The sequence below is a fragment of the Bombina bombina genome, chromosome 4 (genome assembly GCF_027579735.1).
Source record: "Bombina bombina isolate aBomBom1 chromosome 4, aBomBom1.pri, whole genome shotgun sequence".
Classification (NCBI taxonomy): Eukaryota; Metazoa; Chordata; class Amphibia; order Anura; family Bombinatoridae; genus Bombina; species Bombina bombina.
In genome coordinates, this window is record NC_069502.1 from 34,231,916 (window position 1) to 34,250,064 (window position 18,149).

The window sequence follows — 18,149 nt, forward strand, 5'->3', positions numbered from 1 at the left end:
CCCCCTAATAAAATAATAAACCCCCAAAATAACAAAACTTCCCTGCCCTATTCTAAATTAAACAAATTTCAAAGCTCTTTACCTTACCAGCCCTTAAAAGGGCCTTTTGTGGGGCATGCCCCAAAGAATTCAGCTCTTTTGCATTCAATAAATACAATCCCCCCCCCCCCATTACAACCCACCACCCACATACCCCTATTCTAAACCCACCCAAACCCCCCTTAAAAAATCCTAACACTACCCCCCTGAAGATCTCCCTACCTTGTCTTCACCACACCGGGCCGAACTCCTGATCCGATCCGGGCGATGTCGTCCTCCAAGCGGCAAAGAAGAAATCTTCCTCCGGCGATGTCATCCTCCAAGCGGCAAAGAAGAATTCTTCCTCCGGCGACGTCTTCCTCCAAGCGGCAGCAAAGTCTTCAGTCTTCCGGCGGCATCTTCAATCTTCTTTCTTCGCTCCGCCGCCGCGGAGCATCCATCCCGGCCGATTGCTAAACTTGGAATGAGGTACCTTTAAATGACGTCATCCAAGATGGCGTCCGCCGAATTCCGATTGGCTGATAGGATTCTATCAGCCAATCGGAATTAAGTTAAAAAAATCTGATTGGCTGATTGAATCAACCAATCAGATTCAAGTTCAATCCGATTGGCTGATCCAATCAGCCAATCAGATTGAGCTCGCATTCTATTGGCTGATCGGAACAGCCAATAGAATGCGAGCTCAATCTGATTGGCTGATTGGATCAGCCAATCGGATTGAACTTGAATCTGATTGGCTGATTCAATCAGCCAATCAGATTTTTTTAACTTAATTCCGATTGGCTGATAGAATCCTATCAGCCAATCGGAATTCGGCGGACGCCATCTTGGATGACGTCATTTAAAGGTACCTCATTCCAAGTTTAGCAGTCGGCCGGGATGGATGCTCCGCGGCGGCGGAGCGAAGAAAGAAGATTGAAGATGCCGCCGGAAGAATGAAGACTTTGCTGCCGCTTGGAGGAAGACGTCGCCGGAGGAAGAATTCTTCTTTGCCGCTTGGAGGAAGACATCGCCGGAGGAAGAATTCTTCTTTGCCGCTTGGAGGAAGACATCGCCGGAGGAAGAATTCTTCTTTGCCGCTTGGAGGATGACATCGCCGGAGGAAGATTTCTTCTTTGCCGCTTGGAGGACGACATCGCCCGGATCGGATCAGGAGTTCGGCCCGGTGTGGTGAAGACAAGGTAGGGAGATCTTCAGGGGGGTAGTGTTAGGATTTTTTAAGGGGGGTTTGGGTGGGTTTAGAATAGGGGTATGTGGGTGGTGGGTTGTAATGGGGGGGGGGGGGATTGTATTTATTTAATGCAAAAGAGCTGAATTCTTTGGGGCATGCCCCACAAAAGGCCCTTTTAAGGGCTGGTAAGGTAAAGAGCTTTGAAATTTGTTTAATTTAGAATAGGGCAGGGAAGTTTTGTTATTTTGGGGGTTTATTATTTTATTAGGGGGCTTAGAATAGGTGTAATTAGCTTAAAAATCTTTTAATCTTTTTTTTATTTTTTGTAATTTAGGGTTTGTTTTTTTTTGTAATTTAGTTTAGTTAATTTAATTGTATTTTTAGATAGATGTTTGTAGTTTATTACATTTATTGATAGTGTAGGTGTATTTATTTTACAGGTAATTGGGTAATTATTTTAACTAGGTAGATATTAAATAGTTAATAACTATTTAATAGCTATTATACCTAGTTAAAATAATTAACTATTTACCTGTAAAATAAATATTAACCCTAACATAGCTACAATGTAATTATTAATTATATTGTAGCTATCTTAGGGTTTATTTTATAGGTAAGTATTTAGATTTAAATAGGAATATTTTAGTTTATAAATTAATTAGATTAATTTAATATAAATTTAGTTAGGGGTGTTAGGGTTAGATAGAGTTAATATAGTTAATATAAATACTATAGTAACTATATTAACTATATTAACCCTAATATAATTAGGGTTAATATAGTTAATATATATAATGTAATAACTATATTAACTATAATATACTTAGGGTTAATATAGATAACATAGCTGGCGGCGGGGTAGGTAGATTAAATTAGGGGTTAATAATTTTTATATAGGTGGCGGCGGTGTAAGGGGTCAGATTACGGGATAGATAAGGTAGATGGCGGCGGTTTTAGGGGCTCACAGTAGGGGGTTAGTTTATGTAGATGGCGGCGGGGTCGGGGAGCGGCGTTTTAGGGGGTAATAACTTTATTAGGGATTTCGGGGGGGGGGGGGGATCGCGGTTGACAGGGAGATAGACATTGCGCATGCGTTAGGTGTTAGGTTTATTTTAGAAGATCGCGGTTGACAGGGAGATAGACATTGCGCATGCGTTAGGTGTTAGGTTTATTTTAGCAGCTAGTTTAGGGAGTTACGGGGCTCCAATAGTCAGCGTAAGGCTTCTTACGGCTGCTTTTTGTGGCGAGGTGAAAATGGAGTAAGTTTTCTCCATTCTCGCCACGTAAGTCCTTACGCTGCATATTGGATACCAAACTGCGCGGGTTTGGTATACCTGCCTATGGCCCAAAAAACTGCGGGCGACGGCAGAAATATACGGGCGTAACTTCTAGCTTACGCCGTATATAGGATACCAAATCCGCGCAATTATTGGCGTCGCCGGCTTTTGCGGGCGACGCTTTATATCGGATCGACCCCCAGATATTTAATTCTTAAAAAATGGAAGGGAGGGTCAGCCCCCAGTATTCCAGAGGTCAAAAATTGCTTAAAAAAACAATGTATTCTTGAGCAGGTGGATACTAACTTAAATGAACGTGAGGTTATTTCTTTTTTTAAGAAGTGGCCAGTCTTTATTAAATCTTTCCCTCCGAGTGAGATCGACCACTTAATTTATCCGTTCAGATATTCAGAAATTGTATTGCTTGGCATATGGTAGTTTTTCTATTCCCCTTCTTTCCCCTCTCCCCTCTTTTTTTTTTTGTTGTTGTTCGTTATATTTTTGTTCTGCCCTAATCAAGTCTACCTGGATCAGGAAAAGATTGTTTTCGATAGTGAAAAGGCAGGCTAAGGCCTGGTGTCATATGTTATATGTCGGTGTTTTAAGTTAAATAAATAAAGGGAAAATAAAAACTCCTCCCAACAGGTTATTACATAAATGAGTGGAGAGATAATTCAGCTCCTACAGCAGGATAGGTCAGGTTAATTTAGTGAATCCTGATTTCTTCCATTTTATTGTAAACTTATTAGTCAGTTTTTTTATTATATAGGATGGAAGCAAGCACGTTTATTGTTAGAGATATCCTTTTACACGTGATTTCTTATTTAAAATGAAATTGATTATAGCACCCTGTGTGGTGCTGTAGCATGTTTTTTATTTATGTTTTTGCATGCCTCCTTGTGATAATACAAGTTTAAATCAATTTGTATAACCTGTTGGATATTAACCCCTTAATGACCGGACCATTTTTCAATTTTCTTACCCTTAATGACAATGGCTATTTTTACATTTCTGCAGTGTTTGTGTTTAGCTGTAATTTTCCTCTTACTCATTTACTGTACCCCCACATATTATATACAATTTTTCTCGCCATTAAATGGACTTTCTAAAGATACCATTATTTTCATCATATCTTATAATTTACTATAAAGAAAAATATAAAATATGAGGAAAAAATTGAAAAAAACACACTTTTTCGAACTTTGACCCCTACAACCACCAAAATACACCCATTCTAAATAGTTTCTAAATTTTGTCCTGAGTTTAGAAATACCCAATGGTTACATGTTCTTTGCTTTTTTTGCAAGTTATAGGGCCATAAATACAAGTAGCACTTTGCTATTTCCAAACCACTTTTTTTCAAAATTAGCGCTAGTTACATTGGAACACTGATATCTTTCAGGAATCCCAAAATATACCTTGACATGCATATATTTATATTTAGAAGACATCCCAAATCATTGATCTAGGCCCATTTTGGTATATTTCATGCCACCATTTCATCGCCAAATACGATCAAATAAAAAAAAAACTAAAATTTTTCACAATTTTAGGTTTCTCACTGAAATTATTTACAAACAGCTTGTGCAATTATGGCACAAATGGTTGTAAATGCTTCTCTGGGATCCCCTTTGTTCAGAAATAGCAGACATATATGGCTTTGGTGTTGCTTTTTGTTAATAATAAGGCCGTTAAATACTGCTGCGCACCACACTTGTAATATGCCCAGCAGTTAAGGGGTTAATTAGGTAGCTTGTAGGGTTAATTTTTAGCTTTAGTGTAGAGATCAGCCTCCCACCTGACACATCCCACCTCCTGACCCCCCCCGACCCCCCTCAAACAGCTCTCTTCCCTCCCCCACCTCACAATTGTCACCGCCATCTTAAGTACTGGCAGAAAGTCTGCCAGTACTGAAATAAAAATATTTTTAATTTTTTTATTTTATTTTTTCATACAGTCTGCAGTGATGGATCCCCCCTTACCCCACAACCTCCCTGATCCCCCCCATACATCTCTCTAACCCTCCCCCTCTATCTATTTGCCGCCATCTTGGGTACTGGCAGCTGTCTGCCAGTACCCAATTTGCCCCCCAAAATATTTTTTTTTTACTTTTTTTATATGAAGTATTTATTTTCTGTAGTGTAGCTGGCCCCTCTAAATAATATACATCCCTCCCCCTCCCAGATCCCTTACTAAAGAAAGGAGATCCCCTGCATCTACATTGATGCTTTTTTTTTTTGAAGTTGGAAGCATATTTTGCGTGCGCATCCGCCCCCCCCGGCCGCAAATGCGATCCGAGCGCAAACTGCCGACAATGTAAGTCCGATTGGGGAAAAACACAACTAAGGATGTACCTAACATAGTGCCAAAAGCTGCTCCCACCCACCGACGACTTTGTTTACATCCATAGCCGATGCAGATGGGGCCACAGAGTGGCCCTTTCTGCATCGGTATGTTAAATGGGGGATTGCAGTGATGCCTCAATATTGAGGCATCACTACAATCCCTTGTAAGCAGCTGGAAGCGATCAGGATCGCTTCCAGCAGTTCAGACAACAGAGGACGTACCAGGTACGTCAACTGTCATTAAGGGAAGTTTTTCCTATGACGTACCTGGTAAGTCCTCTGTCATTAAGGGGTTAAATAAAGAATTAAAAAAAAAATGTATGTTCTATCTAAATCACAAAAGAAAAAAATTAGGTTTTATGTCCCTTTAACTGAGTCCACCAAAGTCATAAAGTATGATCTTCCTGGAGTCATTTTGAAGTAATCGGTGACTGTAGACTACTCGTCATCAGAAGCCATCTGAAGTTTGCCCACAGGCCGCAATATTTAAATGAGATGATTCTAGACTACTCATCAGAAGCAAACTGAAGTTTGCCCACAGGCCGGAATATTTAAATGAGATGACTCTAGAGTCATTCACTGGCTGTTCATACTTGTGATGTAATCAGTAAGGTAATTTGCTGATCATTCTGAGGTCATCACCCAGAATGTATTACCTCAGCTGATGACATTACAAGTCTGGTGCTGTCTGATGATTTGTAAATGATTTCTAAAGTAGTTTAACCCTTTGAGTGCTAATGACTACTCTGAGCCGTCACAGAGTTTCCCACCTTGAGGGAGATCTGGGGGCTCCCACCCGCTCCTACCCCAGCGATCGTGCCTGTAGAGTGACAGGCATCGCTGGGGCATCATGTTTTGCGTGATGACGTCACTGCGCAACTTTATTAACAATTTGTCAATACAAAGTATAGGGCAAGGGGGTATGCGACTTAGAAGCCTTTATCTCAGGCATCTAAGAAGCTACAGACCCCCAAGACCCACCATTGGAAAGGTAATACATCTTTCCAATGGTGTAAGTCTCGGGGGTCTGGAAAAAAAAAATTAAAACATTTTTTTTCACAAAATAAAAAAATAAATTAAATCAGCTTAGCACCCAGGTGGGAAAGTACTTAGCACTCAAAGGGTTAATGATAATCAAATGACTCCAGCATGGTCTCTAAAATAATCCTGTTTGTCTGATTTCTAAGGGTTTCTGATCGGTGACAGGTGCAGAGAGAGGGGGGATGATCTGTAAATGATGATGTTTATAAGTGGCTGGGTTAAGGGTTATCCTGCAGTTTTTTATTTTTGTTTCACCTCACCTGTAGCTATCAGTTCCATGTTTTGGTAAAGCATTTTGTAAAATATATTTGGTTCAGCCATAGGTTTCTGTTTAGACCTCCCAAACTATTGAGAACCAATCTATAGTAGCATAAGGCAGAACCTCAGTACTATTTGTTCAGCTTTAACTGTCTTGCTAAAATAAATCTGCTCACAATCTGGGTACTCTATGAAGCTATCTAATGTTGTTTATAGTCCTTTACTATAACATTCACAAATACTAGTCCTTTACTATAACATTCACAAATACTAGTCCTTTACTATAACATACACAAATACTAATCCATTACTATAACATTCGCAAATACTAGTCATTAACTATAACATACACAAATACTAATCCATTACTATAACATTCACAAATACTAGTACTTTACTATAACATACACAAATACTAGTCTTTTACTATAACATTCACAAGTACTAGTCCTTTACTATAACATACACAAATACTAGTCCTTAACTATAACATTCACAAATACTAGTCCTTTACTATAACATTCACAAATACTAGTCCTTTACTATAACATACATAAATACTAATCCATTACTATAACATTCACAAATACTAGTCCGTTACTATAACATAAACAAATACTAATCCATTACTATAACATTCACTAATACTAGTCATTAACTATAACATACACAAATACTAATCCATTACTATAACATTCACAAATACTAGTCCTTTACTATAACATACACAAATACTAATCCATTACTATAACATTCACAAATACTAGTCCTTTACTATAACATTCACAAATACTAGTCCTTTACTATGACATACACAAATATTAGTCCTTTACTATAACATAGACAAATACTAGTCCTTTACTATAACATTCACAAATACTAGTCCTTTACTATAACATAGACAAATACTAATCCTTTACTATAACATACACAAATAATAGTCTTCTTCAATAACATACGCAAATACTAGTCCTTTACTATAACATTCACAAATACTAGTCCTTTACTATAACAAACACAAATATTAGTCCTTTACTATAACATAGACAAATACTAGTCCTTTACTATAACATTCACAAATACTAGTCCTTTACTATAACATTCACAAATACTAGTCCTTTACTATAACATAGACAAATACTAGTCCTTTACTATAACATACACAAATAATAGTCTTCTACAATAACATACACAAATACTAGTAATTTACTATAAAATACACAAATACTAGTCTTTTACTATAACATACACAAATACTAGTCCTTTACTATAACATACTCAAATACTAGTCCTTTACTATAACATTCACAAATACTAGTCCTTTACTATAACAAACACAAATATTAGTCCTTTACTATAACATAGACAAATACTAGTCCTTTACTATAACATTCACAAATACTAGTCCTTTACTATAACATTCACAAATACTAGTCCTTTACTATAACATAGACAAATACTAGTCCTTTACTATAACATACACAAATACTAGTCCTTTACTATAACATACACAATTGCTAGTCATTTACTATAACATACACAAATAATAGTCTTCTACAATAACATACACAAATACTAGTAATTTACTATAACATACACAAATACTAGTCCTTTACTATAACATTCACAAGTACTAGTCCTTTACTATAACATACTCAAATACTAGTCCTTTACTATAACATACACAAATACTAATCCATTACTATAACATTCACAAGTACTAGTCCTTTACTATAACATACTCAAATACTAGTCCTTTACTATAACATACACAAATACTAGTCCTTTACTATAACATACTCAAATACTAGTACTTTACTATAACATAGACAAATACTTGTCCTTTACTATAACATACACAAATACTAGTCCTTTACTATAACATACACAAATACTAGTCCTTTACTATAACATACACAATAACAGTCATTTACTATAACATACACAAATACTAGTAATTTACTATAACATACACCAATACCAGTTCTTTACTATAACATACACAAATACTAGCCCTTTACTATAACATACACAAATACTAGTCTTTTACTATAACATACACAAATACTAGCCCTTTACTATAACATACTCAAATACTAGTACTTTACTATAACATAGACAAATACTTGTCCTTTACTATAACATACACAAATATTAGTCCTTTACTATAACATACACAAAAAATAGTCCTTTACTATAACATACTCAAATACTAGTCCTTTACTATAACATACTCAAATACTAGTCCTTTACTATAACATACACAAATAACAGCCCTTTACTATAACATACACAAATACTAGCCCTTTACTATAACATACACAAATACTAGTCCTTTACTATAACATACACAATAACAGTCATTTACTATAACATACACAAATACTAGTAATTTACTATAACATACACAAATACCAGTTCTTTACTATAACATACACAAATACTAGCCCTTTACTATAACATACACAAATACTAGTCCTTTACTATAACATACACAAATACTAGCCCTTTACTATAACATACACAAATAATAGTCCTTTACTATAACATACACAAATACTAGCCCTTTACTATAACATACACAAATACTAGTCCTTTACTATAACATACACAAATACTAGTCCTTTACTATAACATACACAAATAAGTCTTCTACAATAGCATACACAAATACTAGTCCTTTACTATAACATACACAAATAATACTCCTTTACTATAATTTACACAAATACTAGTCCTTTACTATAACATTCACAAATACTAGTCCTTTACTATAACATACACAAATACTAGTCCTTTACTATAACATACACAAATACTAGTCCTTTACTATAACATACACAAATAAGTCTTCTACAATAGCATACAAAAATACTAGTCCTTTACTATAACATACACAAATAATACTCCTTTACTATAACATACACAAATACTAGTCATTTACTATAACATACACAAATACTTGTCCTTTACTATAACATACACAAATACTAGTCATTTACTATAATTTACACAAATACTAGTCCTTTACTATAACATTCACAAATACTAGTCCTTTACTATAACATACACAAATACTAGTCCTTTACTATAACATACACAAATTCTAGTCCTTTACTATAACATACACAAATACTAGTTCATTACTATAACATAAACAAATACTAGTCCTTAACTCAGTCTTGAGAAAGGCCTCGTTTGAAGGCTGAAACCCGTAGACTTACATTTGATGCACCTAAGACATACCAGCCCGAGTTTCTCTGCTTCGATAGGTGAGCCTATTTCTATATACGCCCAGATTAGCCGCTTAGTTTGCTATATTTTTCCTTTATTTCTTTTACAGGTTCTTGTGTATTTTTTCTACTATTTACCAATACTTTCCACCATTGGGATCCATGATTATAACGCTACTTTGCCCTCGGAATTACTAGGCACCTCGCTTATCACAGTGCAACTCTAAAATACTTTTTCTTTGGACTTTCTGCCATTGGAATTGTATTTATTTATTATTATCTTCTATAATGGAATTCATTTATTTTTTATGTCTATGAGATATTTTTTATGTCTATGAGATTTCTTATATCACTTGTTTATATGTACTATATATGAGTGTATATATGTTCACATGAGGTTATATACAGTATGTTCTATAGTCAGCTTTTATGAATAGCTGATTCACTAGCGGTATTTTATATTTTTATAATTCAGTGGATTGGCCAATCCACCTTTGATTACCTAAATGTTTTCAATATAATATATTTTTAACAAATATTGCTATTGTTCACTTGTCATACTCGCTTAACTAGTAGATTTTCATTCATTTATCTGACATATATCATCCAGTCACTATCGGCTAGATTTAGAGTTCTGCGGCCAAAGGGGTGCGTTAGCTACGCATGCTTTTTTTCCCCCGCACCTTTTAAATACCGCTGGTATTTAGAGTTCACAGAATGGCTGCGTTAGGCTCCAAAAAAGGGAGCGTAGAGCATATTTACCGCCACTGCAACTCTAAATACCAGCGTTGCTTACGGACGCGGCCAGCTTCAAAAACGTGCTCGTGCACGATTCCCCCATAGAAAACAATGGGGCAGTTTGAGCTGAAAAAAACCTAACACCTGCAAAAAAGCAGCGTTAAGCTCCTAACGCAGCCCCATTGTTTCCTATGGGGAAACACTTCCTAAGTCTGCACCTAACACCCTAACATGAACCCCGAGTCTAAACACCCCTAACCTTACACTTATTAACCCTTAATCTGCCGCCCCCGCTATCGCTGACCCCTGCATATTATTATTAACCCCTAATCTGCCGCTCCGTACACCGCCGCAAACTACATTATACCTATGTACCCCTAATCTGCTGCCCCTAACACCGCCGACCCCTATATTATATTTATTAACCCCTAATCTGCCGCCCCCGCTATCGCTGACCCCTGCATATTATTATTAACCCCTAATCTGCCGCTCCGTACACCGCTGCAACCTACGTTATCCCTATGTACCCCTAATCTGCTGCCCCTAACACCGCCGACCCCTATATTATATTTATTAACCCCTAATCTGCCGCCCCCAACGTCGCCTCCACCTACCTACAATAATTAACCCCTAATCTGCCGACCGGATCTCACCGCTACTCTAATAAATGTATTAACCCCTAAAGCTAAGTCTAACCCTAACACTAACACCCCCCTAAGTTAAATATAATTTAAATCTAACAAAATAAATTAACTCTTATTAAATAAATTAATCCTATTTAAAGCTAAATACTTACCTGTAAAATAAACCCTAATATAGCTACAATATAAATTATAATTATATTGTAGCTATTTTAGGATTAATATTTATTTTACAGGTAACTTTGTAATTATTTTAACCAGGTACAATAGCTATTAAATAGTTAATAACTATTTAATATCTACCTAGTTAAAATAATTACAAAATTACCTGTAAAATAAATCCTAACCTAAGTTACAATTAAACCTAACACTACACTAGCAATAAATTAATTAAATAAAATACCTACAATTATCTACAATTAAATAAACTAACTAAAGTACAAAAAATAAAAAAGAACTAAGTTACAAAAAATAAAAAATATTTACAAACATTAGAAAAATATTACAACAATTTTAAACTAATTGCACCTACTCTAAGCCCCCTAATAAAATAACAAAGACCCCCAAAATAAAAAAATGCCCTACCCTATTCTAAAATTAAAATAGAAAAGCTCTTTTACCTTACCAGCCCTTAAAAGGGCCATTTGCGGGGCATGCCCCAAGGAATTCAGCTCTTTTGCCTGGAAAAAAACCATACAATACCCCCCCCAACATTACAACCCACCACCCACATACCCCTAATCTAACCCAAACCCCCCTTAAATAAACCTAACACTAAGCCCCTGAAGATCTTCCTACCTTATCTTCACCACACCGGGTATCAGCGATCCGTCCAGGCTCCGATGTCTTGATCCAAGCCCAAGCAGGGGGCTGAAGACATCCATCCTCCGGCTGAAGTCTTGATCCAAGCGGGCAGAAGAGGACATCCGGACCGGCAAACATCTTCATCCAAGCCGCATCTTCTATGTTCTTCCATCCGATGACGACCGGCTGATCTTCAAGACCTCCAGCGCGGATCCATCCATCTTCACCGACGACTTCCCAACGAATGACGGTTCCTTTAAGGGACGTCATCCAAGATGGCGTCCCTCGAATTCCGATTGGCTGATAGGATTCTATCAGCCAATCGGAATTAAGGTAGGAAAATTCTGATTGGCTGATGGAATCAGCCAATCAGATTCAAGTTCAATCCGATTGGCTGATCCGATCAGCCAATCAGATTGAGATCGCATTCTATTGGCTGATCGGAACAGCCAATAGAATGCGATCTCAATCTGATTGGCTGATTGGATCAGCCAATCGGATTGAACTTGAATCTGATTGGCTGATTCCATCAGCCAATCAGAATTTTCCTACCTTAATTCCGATTAGCTGATAGAATCCTATCAGCCAATCGTAATTCGAGGGACGCCATCTTGGATGACGTCCCTTAAAGGAACCGTCATTCGTCGGGATGTCGTCGGTGAAGATGGATGGATCCGCGCTGGAGGTCTTGAAGATCAGCCGGTCGTCATCGGATGGAAGAACATAGAAGATGCGGCTTGGATGAAGATGTTTGCCGGTCCAGATGTCCTCTTCTGCCCGCTTGGATCAAGACTTCAGCCAGAGGATGGATGTCTTCAGCCCCCGCTTGGGCTTGGATCAAGACATCGGAGCCTGGACGGATCGCTGATACCCGGTGTGGTGAAGATAAGGTAGGAAGATCTTCAGGGGCTTAGTGTTAGGTTAATTTAAGGGGGGTTTGGGTTAGATTAGGGGTATGTGGGTGGTGGGTTGTAATGTTGGGGGGGGTATTGTATGTTTTTTTTCCAGGCAAAAGAGCTGAATTCTTTGGGGCATGCCCCGCAAATGGCCCTTTTAAGGGCTGGTAAGGTAAAAGAGCTTTTCTATTTTAATTTTAGAATAGGGTAGGGCATTTTTTTATTTTGGGGGTCTTTGTTATTTTATTAAGGGGCTTAGAGTAGGTGTAATTAGTTTAAAATTGTTGTAATATTTTTCTAATGTTTGTAAATATTTTTTTATTTTTTGTAACTTAATTGTTAATTAGTAATTAGTTAATTGTAGGTATTTTATTTAATTAATTTATTGATAGTGTAGTGTTAGGTTTAATTGTAGATAATTGTAGGTATTTTATTTAATTAATTTATTGCTAGTGTAGTGTTAGGTTTAATTGTAACTTAGGTTAGGATTTATTTTACAGGTAATTTTGTAATTATTTTAACTAGGTAGCTATTAAATAGTTATTGACTATTTAATAGCTATTGTACCTGGTTAAAATAAATACAAAGTTGCCTGTAAAATAAATATTAATCCTAAAATAGCTACAATATAATTATATTTTATATTTTAGCTATATTAGGGTTTATTTTACAGGTAAGTATTTAGCTTTAAATAGGATTAATTTATTTAATAAGAGTTAATTTATTTCGTTAGATTTAAATTATATTTAACTTAGGGGGGTGTTAGTGTTAGGGTTAGACTTAGCTTTAGGGGTTAATACATTTATTAGAGTAGCGGTGAGATCCGGTCGGCAGATTAGGGGTTAATTATTGTAGGTAGGTGGAGGCGACGTTGGGGGCAGCAGATTAGAGGTTAATAAATATAATATAGGGGTCGGCGGTGTTAGGGGCAGCAGATTAGGGGTACATAGGGATAACGTAGGTTGCGGCGGTGTGCGGTCGGCAGATTAGGGGTTAATAATTGTAGGTAGGTGGCGGCGACGTTGGGGGTGGCAGATTAGGGGTTAATAAATATTATGTAGGTGTCGGCGGTGTTAGGGGCAGCAGATTAGGGGTACATAGGGATAACGTAGGTTGCGGCGGTGTGCAGTCGGCAGATTAGGGGTTAATAATTGTAGGTAGGTGGCGGTGACGTTGGGGGCGGCAGATTAGGGGTTAATAAATATTATGTAGGTATCGGCGGTATTAGGGGCAGCAGATTAGGGGTACATAGGGATAACGTAGGTGGCGGCGGTGTGCGGTCGGCAGATTAGGGGTTAAAAAATTTTAATAGAGTGGCGGCGATGTGGGGGGACCTCGGTTTAGGGGTTCATAGGTAGTTTATGGGTGTTAGTGTACTTTAGAGCACAGTAGTTAAGAGCTTTATAAACCGGCATTAGCCCAGAAAGCTCTTAACTACTGACTTTTTTCTGCGGCTGGAGTTTTGTCATTAGATTTCTAACGCTCACTTCAGCCAAGACTCTAAATACCGGAGTTAGAAAGATCCCATTGAAAAGATAGGATACGCAAATGGCGTAGGGGGATCTGCGGTATGGAAAAGTCGCGGCTGCAAAGTGAGCGTTAGACCCTTTCCTGACTGACTCTAAATACCAGTGGTAGCCCAAAACCAGCGTTAGGAGCCTCTAACGCTGGTTTTGACGGCTACCGCCCAACTCTAAATCTAGCCGTATGTCTTTAAACACCAATCAGAACAACACCAATCAGAACGTTACTATTTCCTTTTGCAACATTTGTCATAACAATGGTTTGTACTACTTTCTGTTACATTACAACATAGACTAGAGTATACATTTTCTCTCATTTTTCTATCTCCTTAGCTCTGGAGATATTTCTGCTACCAACCACATGTCTATTTTATAACAGGTAATCTCTATACATATCATAATAGACGTGCCAACATATAAGCTTTGGTTTACAATAAACGTCTCTACGAAACCTATTTCCTCAACTTATTAGTATAGAGCTGTTAACAATTTCAGATCTGTATCATAGTTAAACACCTCTACGTAATTGGTTTTATGACATATTTTTGTTTTCTATCAAAGGCTTTTACGAAGCCAACTCTGTTTCAACTGTGTATTTAGTGCTATTGTATTAATTTTGTTTTACTATATATTGTTAACCATAATTTCATACATGTTATATTTTAAAACATCCTTTTAGTAAAAGGCTTGATATCTTTTCAGTATATATTGTCTGAAGTTTATTCAAGGGATTAGTATATAACCAATAAAAATGTAGTATAATAATATGTTGTACCCCAGTACTGCGGCTATACACAGTCTTGTCTTCAGCTTGGTGATACAAGCTAATACTTGCCTATGGTTCTCTTTGTCAGGCTGAGGTGCCTTATCTACTCTCTTACAGCCTCAGTATAAGATTGCAGATCCTGTCTGCACCTTCCTCTTCTCTGTATTTGTCCTTGGAACTACAATCACTGTTTTACAAGATGTCTTCTGGGTACTCATGGAAGGTAGGACACTAAGTGATACAGACAAACACTGATAGACACAGAGCAGGTGTTATTATTTCTGTCTGCTTCTTAGATATCTGACAACGTTGCCAAATGATCATGCTGCTGCCTGCGCATCATGTAGTGTAGGGCAAGCATGGTGTACCATGTGGTTATAGCTTACTAGGCAGAGCAGTGGGTGTTCTTAGAGGACCATTGAACCACAGCCTCTCTAATTGACCAACACAAACCCTGTATAACATTTTCTGACACTGCACATATTTTATGGGAGAGCTGTCTAAATACCTGCGTATTGCATGAGGGATTGCTGGCTTAATACATGCATATTGTATTGGATTGCTCACTATATACCTGCACACTGCATGAGAGATTGATTTGCTGGCTATATACATGCATATTGTATTGGATTGCTCACTATATACCTGCACACTGCATGAGAGATTGATTTGCTGGCTATATACATGCATATTGTATTGGGGATTGCTCACTATATACATCCATATTATATTAGAGACTGCTGACTATATACCTGCACATTGCAGGAAAGATTGCTGGCTATATACACAAATATTGTATTGGAGATTGCTGACTATATACTTGCACACTGCATAAGTAATTTTTGGCTATATATATGCATATTGTATGTGGGATTGCTCACTATATACCTGCACACTGCATGAGGGAATGCTGGCTATATTTGTGAATTATGTAGTCTGCTAAATACCTGCAGACTGTATGGGGCATTGCTGTGTATATATCTGCACCATGTATTGGCACTTGTTGGGTATGAAGCAATTCTGTATTTGTAGTTAATTTTTATATATCTTCCCAGTATACTTACATGTTATATGTCTGCTTACTGTATTTTGATTAAACAAGGGATTTAAATAAGGAAGTGGAATGGTGAATTTAGTAAAATATTATTGGTATTATCCGTTATCAGATCCCAGCATCTTCAATGCTTTTATCTGCAATTGTTAACCTCTTCAGGTCTAGAACCACTACTGATGAAGATCATGATGAGCTGTCTTTGGACAAATTGCAGTACTCTCTGGCTTTGTAAATCAAGTAGTATAGATTATAATATTGTCTGTTTCCTGCCCCAGGTGCTCCCCGCAGTATCTCATACAACTCTGTAAAGGAGGTCCTGTTGATGGTTCAAGGGGTTCGATCTGTTCATAGTCTCCGTCTATCTGCTCTCACCCTCACCCAGAATGTGGTGTCTGTTCACTTAGCTATAGGTAAGTATATCATCCATGAAAATGGGTTTATACCTGATCTTGAAGTAATTGTACAGACAACTATCAGTAAGTGAGTTAGGTGATCATTACAGTCTGAGAACTGAGTCTGAGAACTGAGATGTCCATACCTACAAGCAAAGTATTATACTGTTGTATGTACCAAACATTTTTGTTTAATTGATCTAACAAAGATCGAGAATCCATTATTAGTGGTTTGCTCACAAAGGTAGCATCACTTTTGATACAATCTGTTGAATCTGCTTCCAAACACAAGATGATAACACAACCAGCCATTCCAAAAGTTCATTTTCAACCTTCAAAGTCACCTTCAGTTACTGGAATTAGCATAAAAGCCTACCATTAATATGCATGCACCTGAAGCTCCTAGTGATGCGTGTATCTGGGGTAATGGGTTAGGTACTCAGATCCTTGTTAAAAAAAAACACAGGTAAATTGAGGGCTTAGACAAAAAAAAAAAAATAGCAGCATCATTAGCCAATTCCTTACTAAATATGGAAAAATAATTTTTAGAATCCAGCTATTTGCTAAAGAAATGGAGAATATAGCTGCAGGCAGGGGCATTTGACTTTTTAAAGATATAGCAGTGTGAAAGTGCTGGATTTGTACAGATCTTTGTGTGTTGCACATTCAAACTGATATATCCGGGGCTGTATGCTGCTTGTTGCCATACTTGTCATTCCTTTAGCGAATTCCTGTTACATAGCCTAAGGTACCCTCTCTAACTCCACCTGTTTGCAGCCAGGGTTCCAAATATGGGAGGGGAAGCTGTAGTTGGTTACACTTTTATCAGTAGATCATCTGGTTGATCTAGAAGCTCCTACATCTTATTTCAGCCTCAGAAAATGGACTCCTCAAATATTTGAAGTTGTGTTTACATAAAAAAAAATTAAAGGTAATTTAAAAGCACATTATGATGATCCTGTTTTTGGATGACAGTGAAAAATAACAATTAAGCTGAATCTTACCCATAATTTATCAATGGCTAATTCATTTTAAATGGTTCCTAATAGACACAGCACCTTTTATTCCCCTCACCATTCCATACCAAGTGTCATTGATATCTATTTTTGTTCCTGATCCCAACTTATTCTTCTGTTTCCTCACAAAACAGTCTGTGTAGACACAGCTTTTAAAATAATTTGCTTTTTAGTAACTATGTATTTGTGGTTTAATATATTTATAAAGCCAGCAAATTAGACCAGAAAAATCTCAGAAAGCCATGATTTAAAGATGTCTTCTTAATCATAGATGGGTCATTAAAGGGTAAACCCCAAATTACCAACCTGAAAGGTTTTTAAATTATAACATGCTAGAGTGTCCAGAATACTGAACTCCAAATGAAGAACACTAAAAACATTTAATTGACTCAAAATGCTCAACGTGATGATCTAACATTTAATCCAAAAGGCTAATTGTCATTAATAAAGCAAAAACTGTTGTATAAACTGTTTGCCGAATTGTGTATTTCATTTTCCATACCTTGACCTCACACAAATTGTTGAAATAGTTTTAGAAATGGAATATAAGTAATTTCTTTTTTCCTCCTATATACTCAGATGACAATTGTGACTCAGATGAAGTGCTAAGAGAGGCCACTGATGTTCTGCAGAAAAAATTTGAGTTCTTCATCAGTAACATCCAAGTTGAGAGATATATGGAAGACATGGCAGAGTGCCAACAGTGTCAGGACCCCATGGGCTGACTCTAAAACAGTTTTGGGACTTATCCCTGCCACCCATCACCCAACATGGAACCAGAGAGCGAGCTGTCCTGATAACTGGCTGCAAACCTTAAGGGCCAAAGTCATTCCAGAATCATCAACTTATCTTTGGAGGCTTCTGTGCCTGTTCTCTAAACAAGTGCAGGAGAAGCCTTTGTTGTCATGTATTCATTCATGAAGGTACATGTAAGATGATGATTCACTCATTCATT

At 37.1% G+C, this 18,149-nt stretch overlaps 1 protein-coding gene across 1 annotated transcript in view; it reads left to right on the forward strand.

The window, feature by feature from the left end:
- The window catches only part of SLC30A3 (solute carrier family 30 member 3), a 163,881-nt gene extending 145,962 nt beyond the window's left edge, over positions 1–17,919 (forward strand). The window contains exons 6-8 of the mRNA XM_053710987.1: positions 14,850–14,955; positions 16,062–16,196; positions 17,774–17,919. Coding sequence (XP_053566962.1) covers positions 14,850–14,955; positions 16,062–16,196; positions 17,774–17,919 — 387 coding nt within the window. The remainder of the gene's footprint in view (positions 1–14,849; positions 14,956–16,061; positions 16,197–17,773) is intronic.
- The last annotated feature ends 230 nt before the right edge of the window (positions 17,920–18,149 follow it).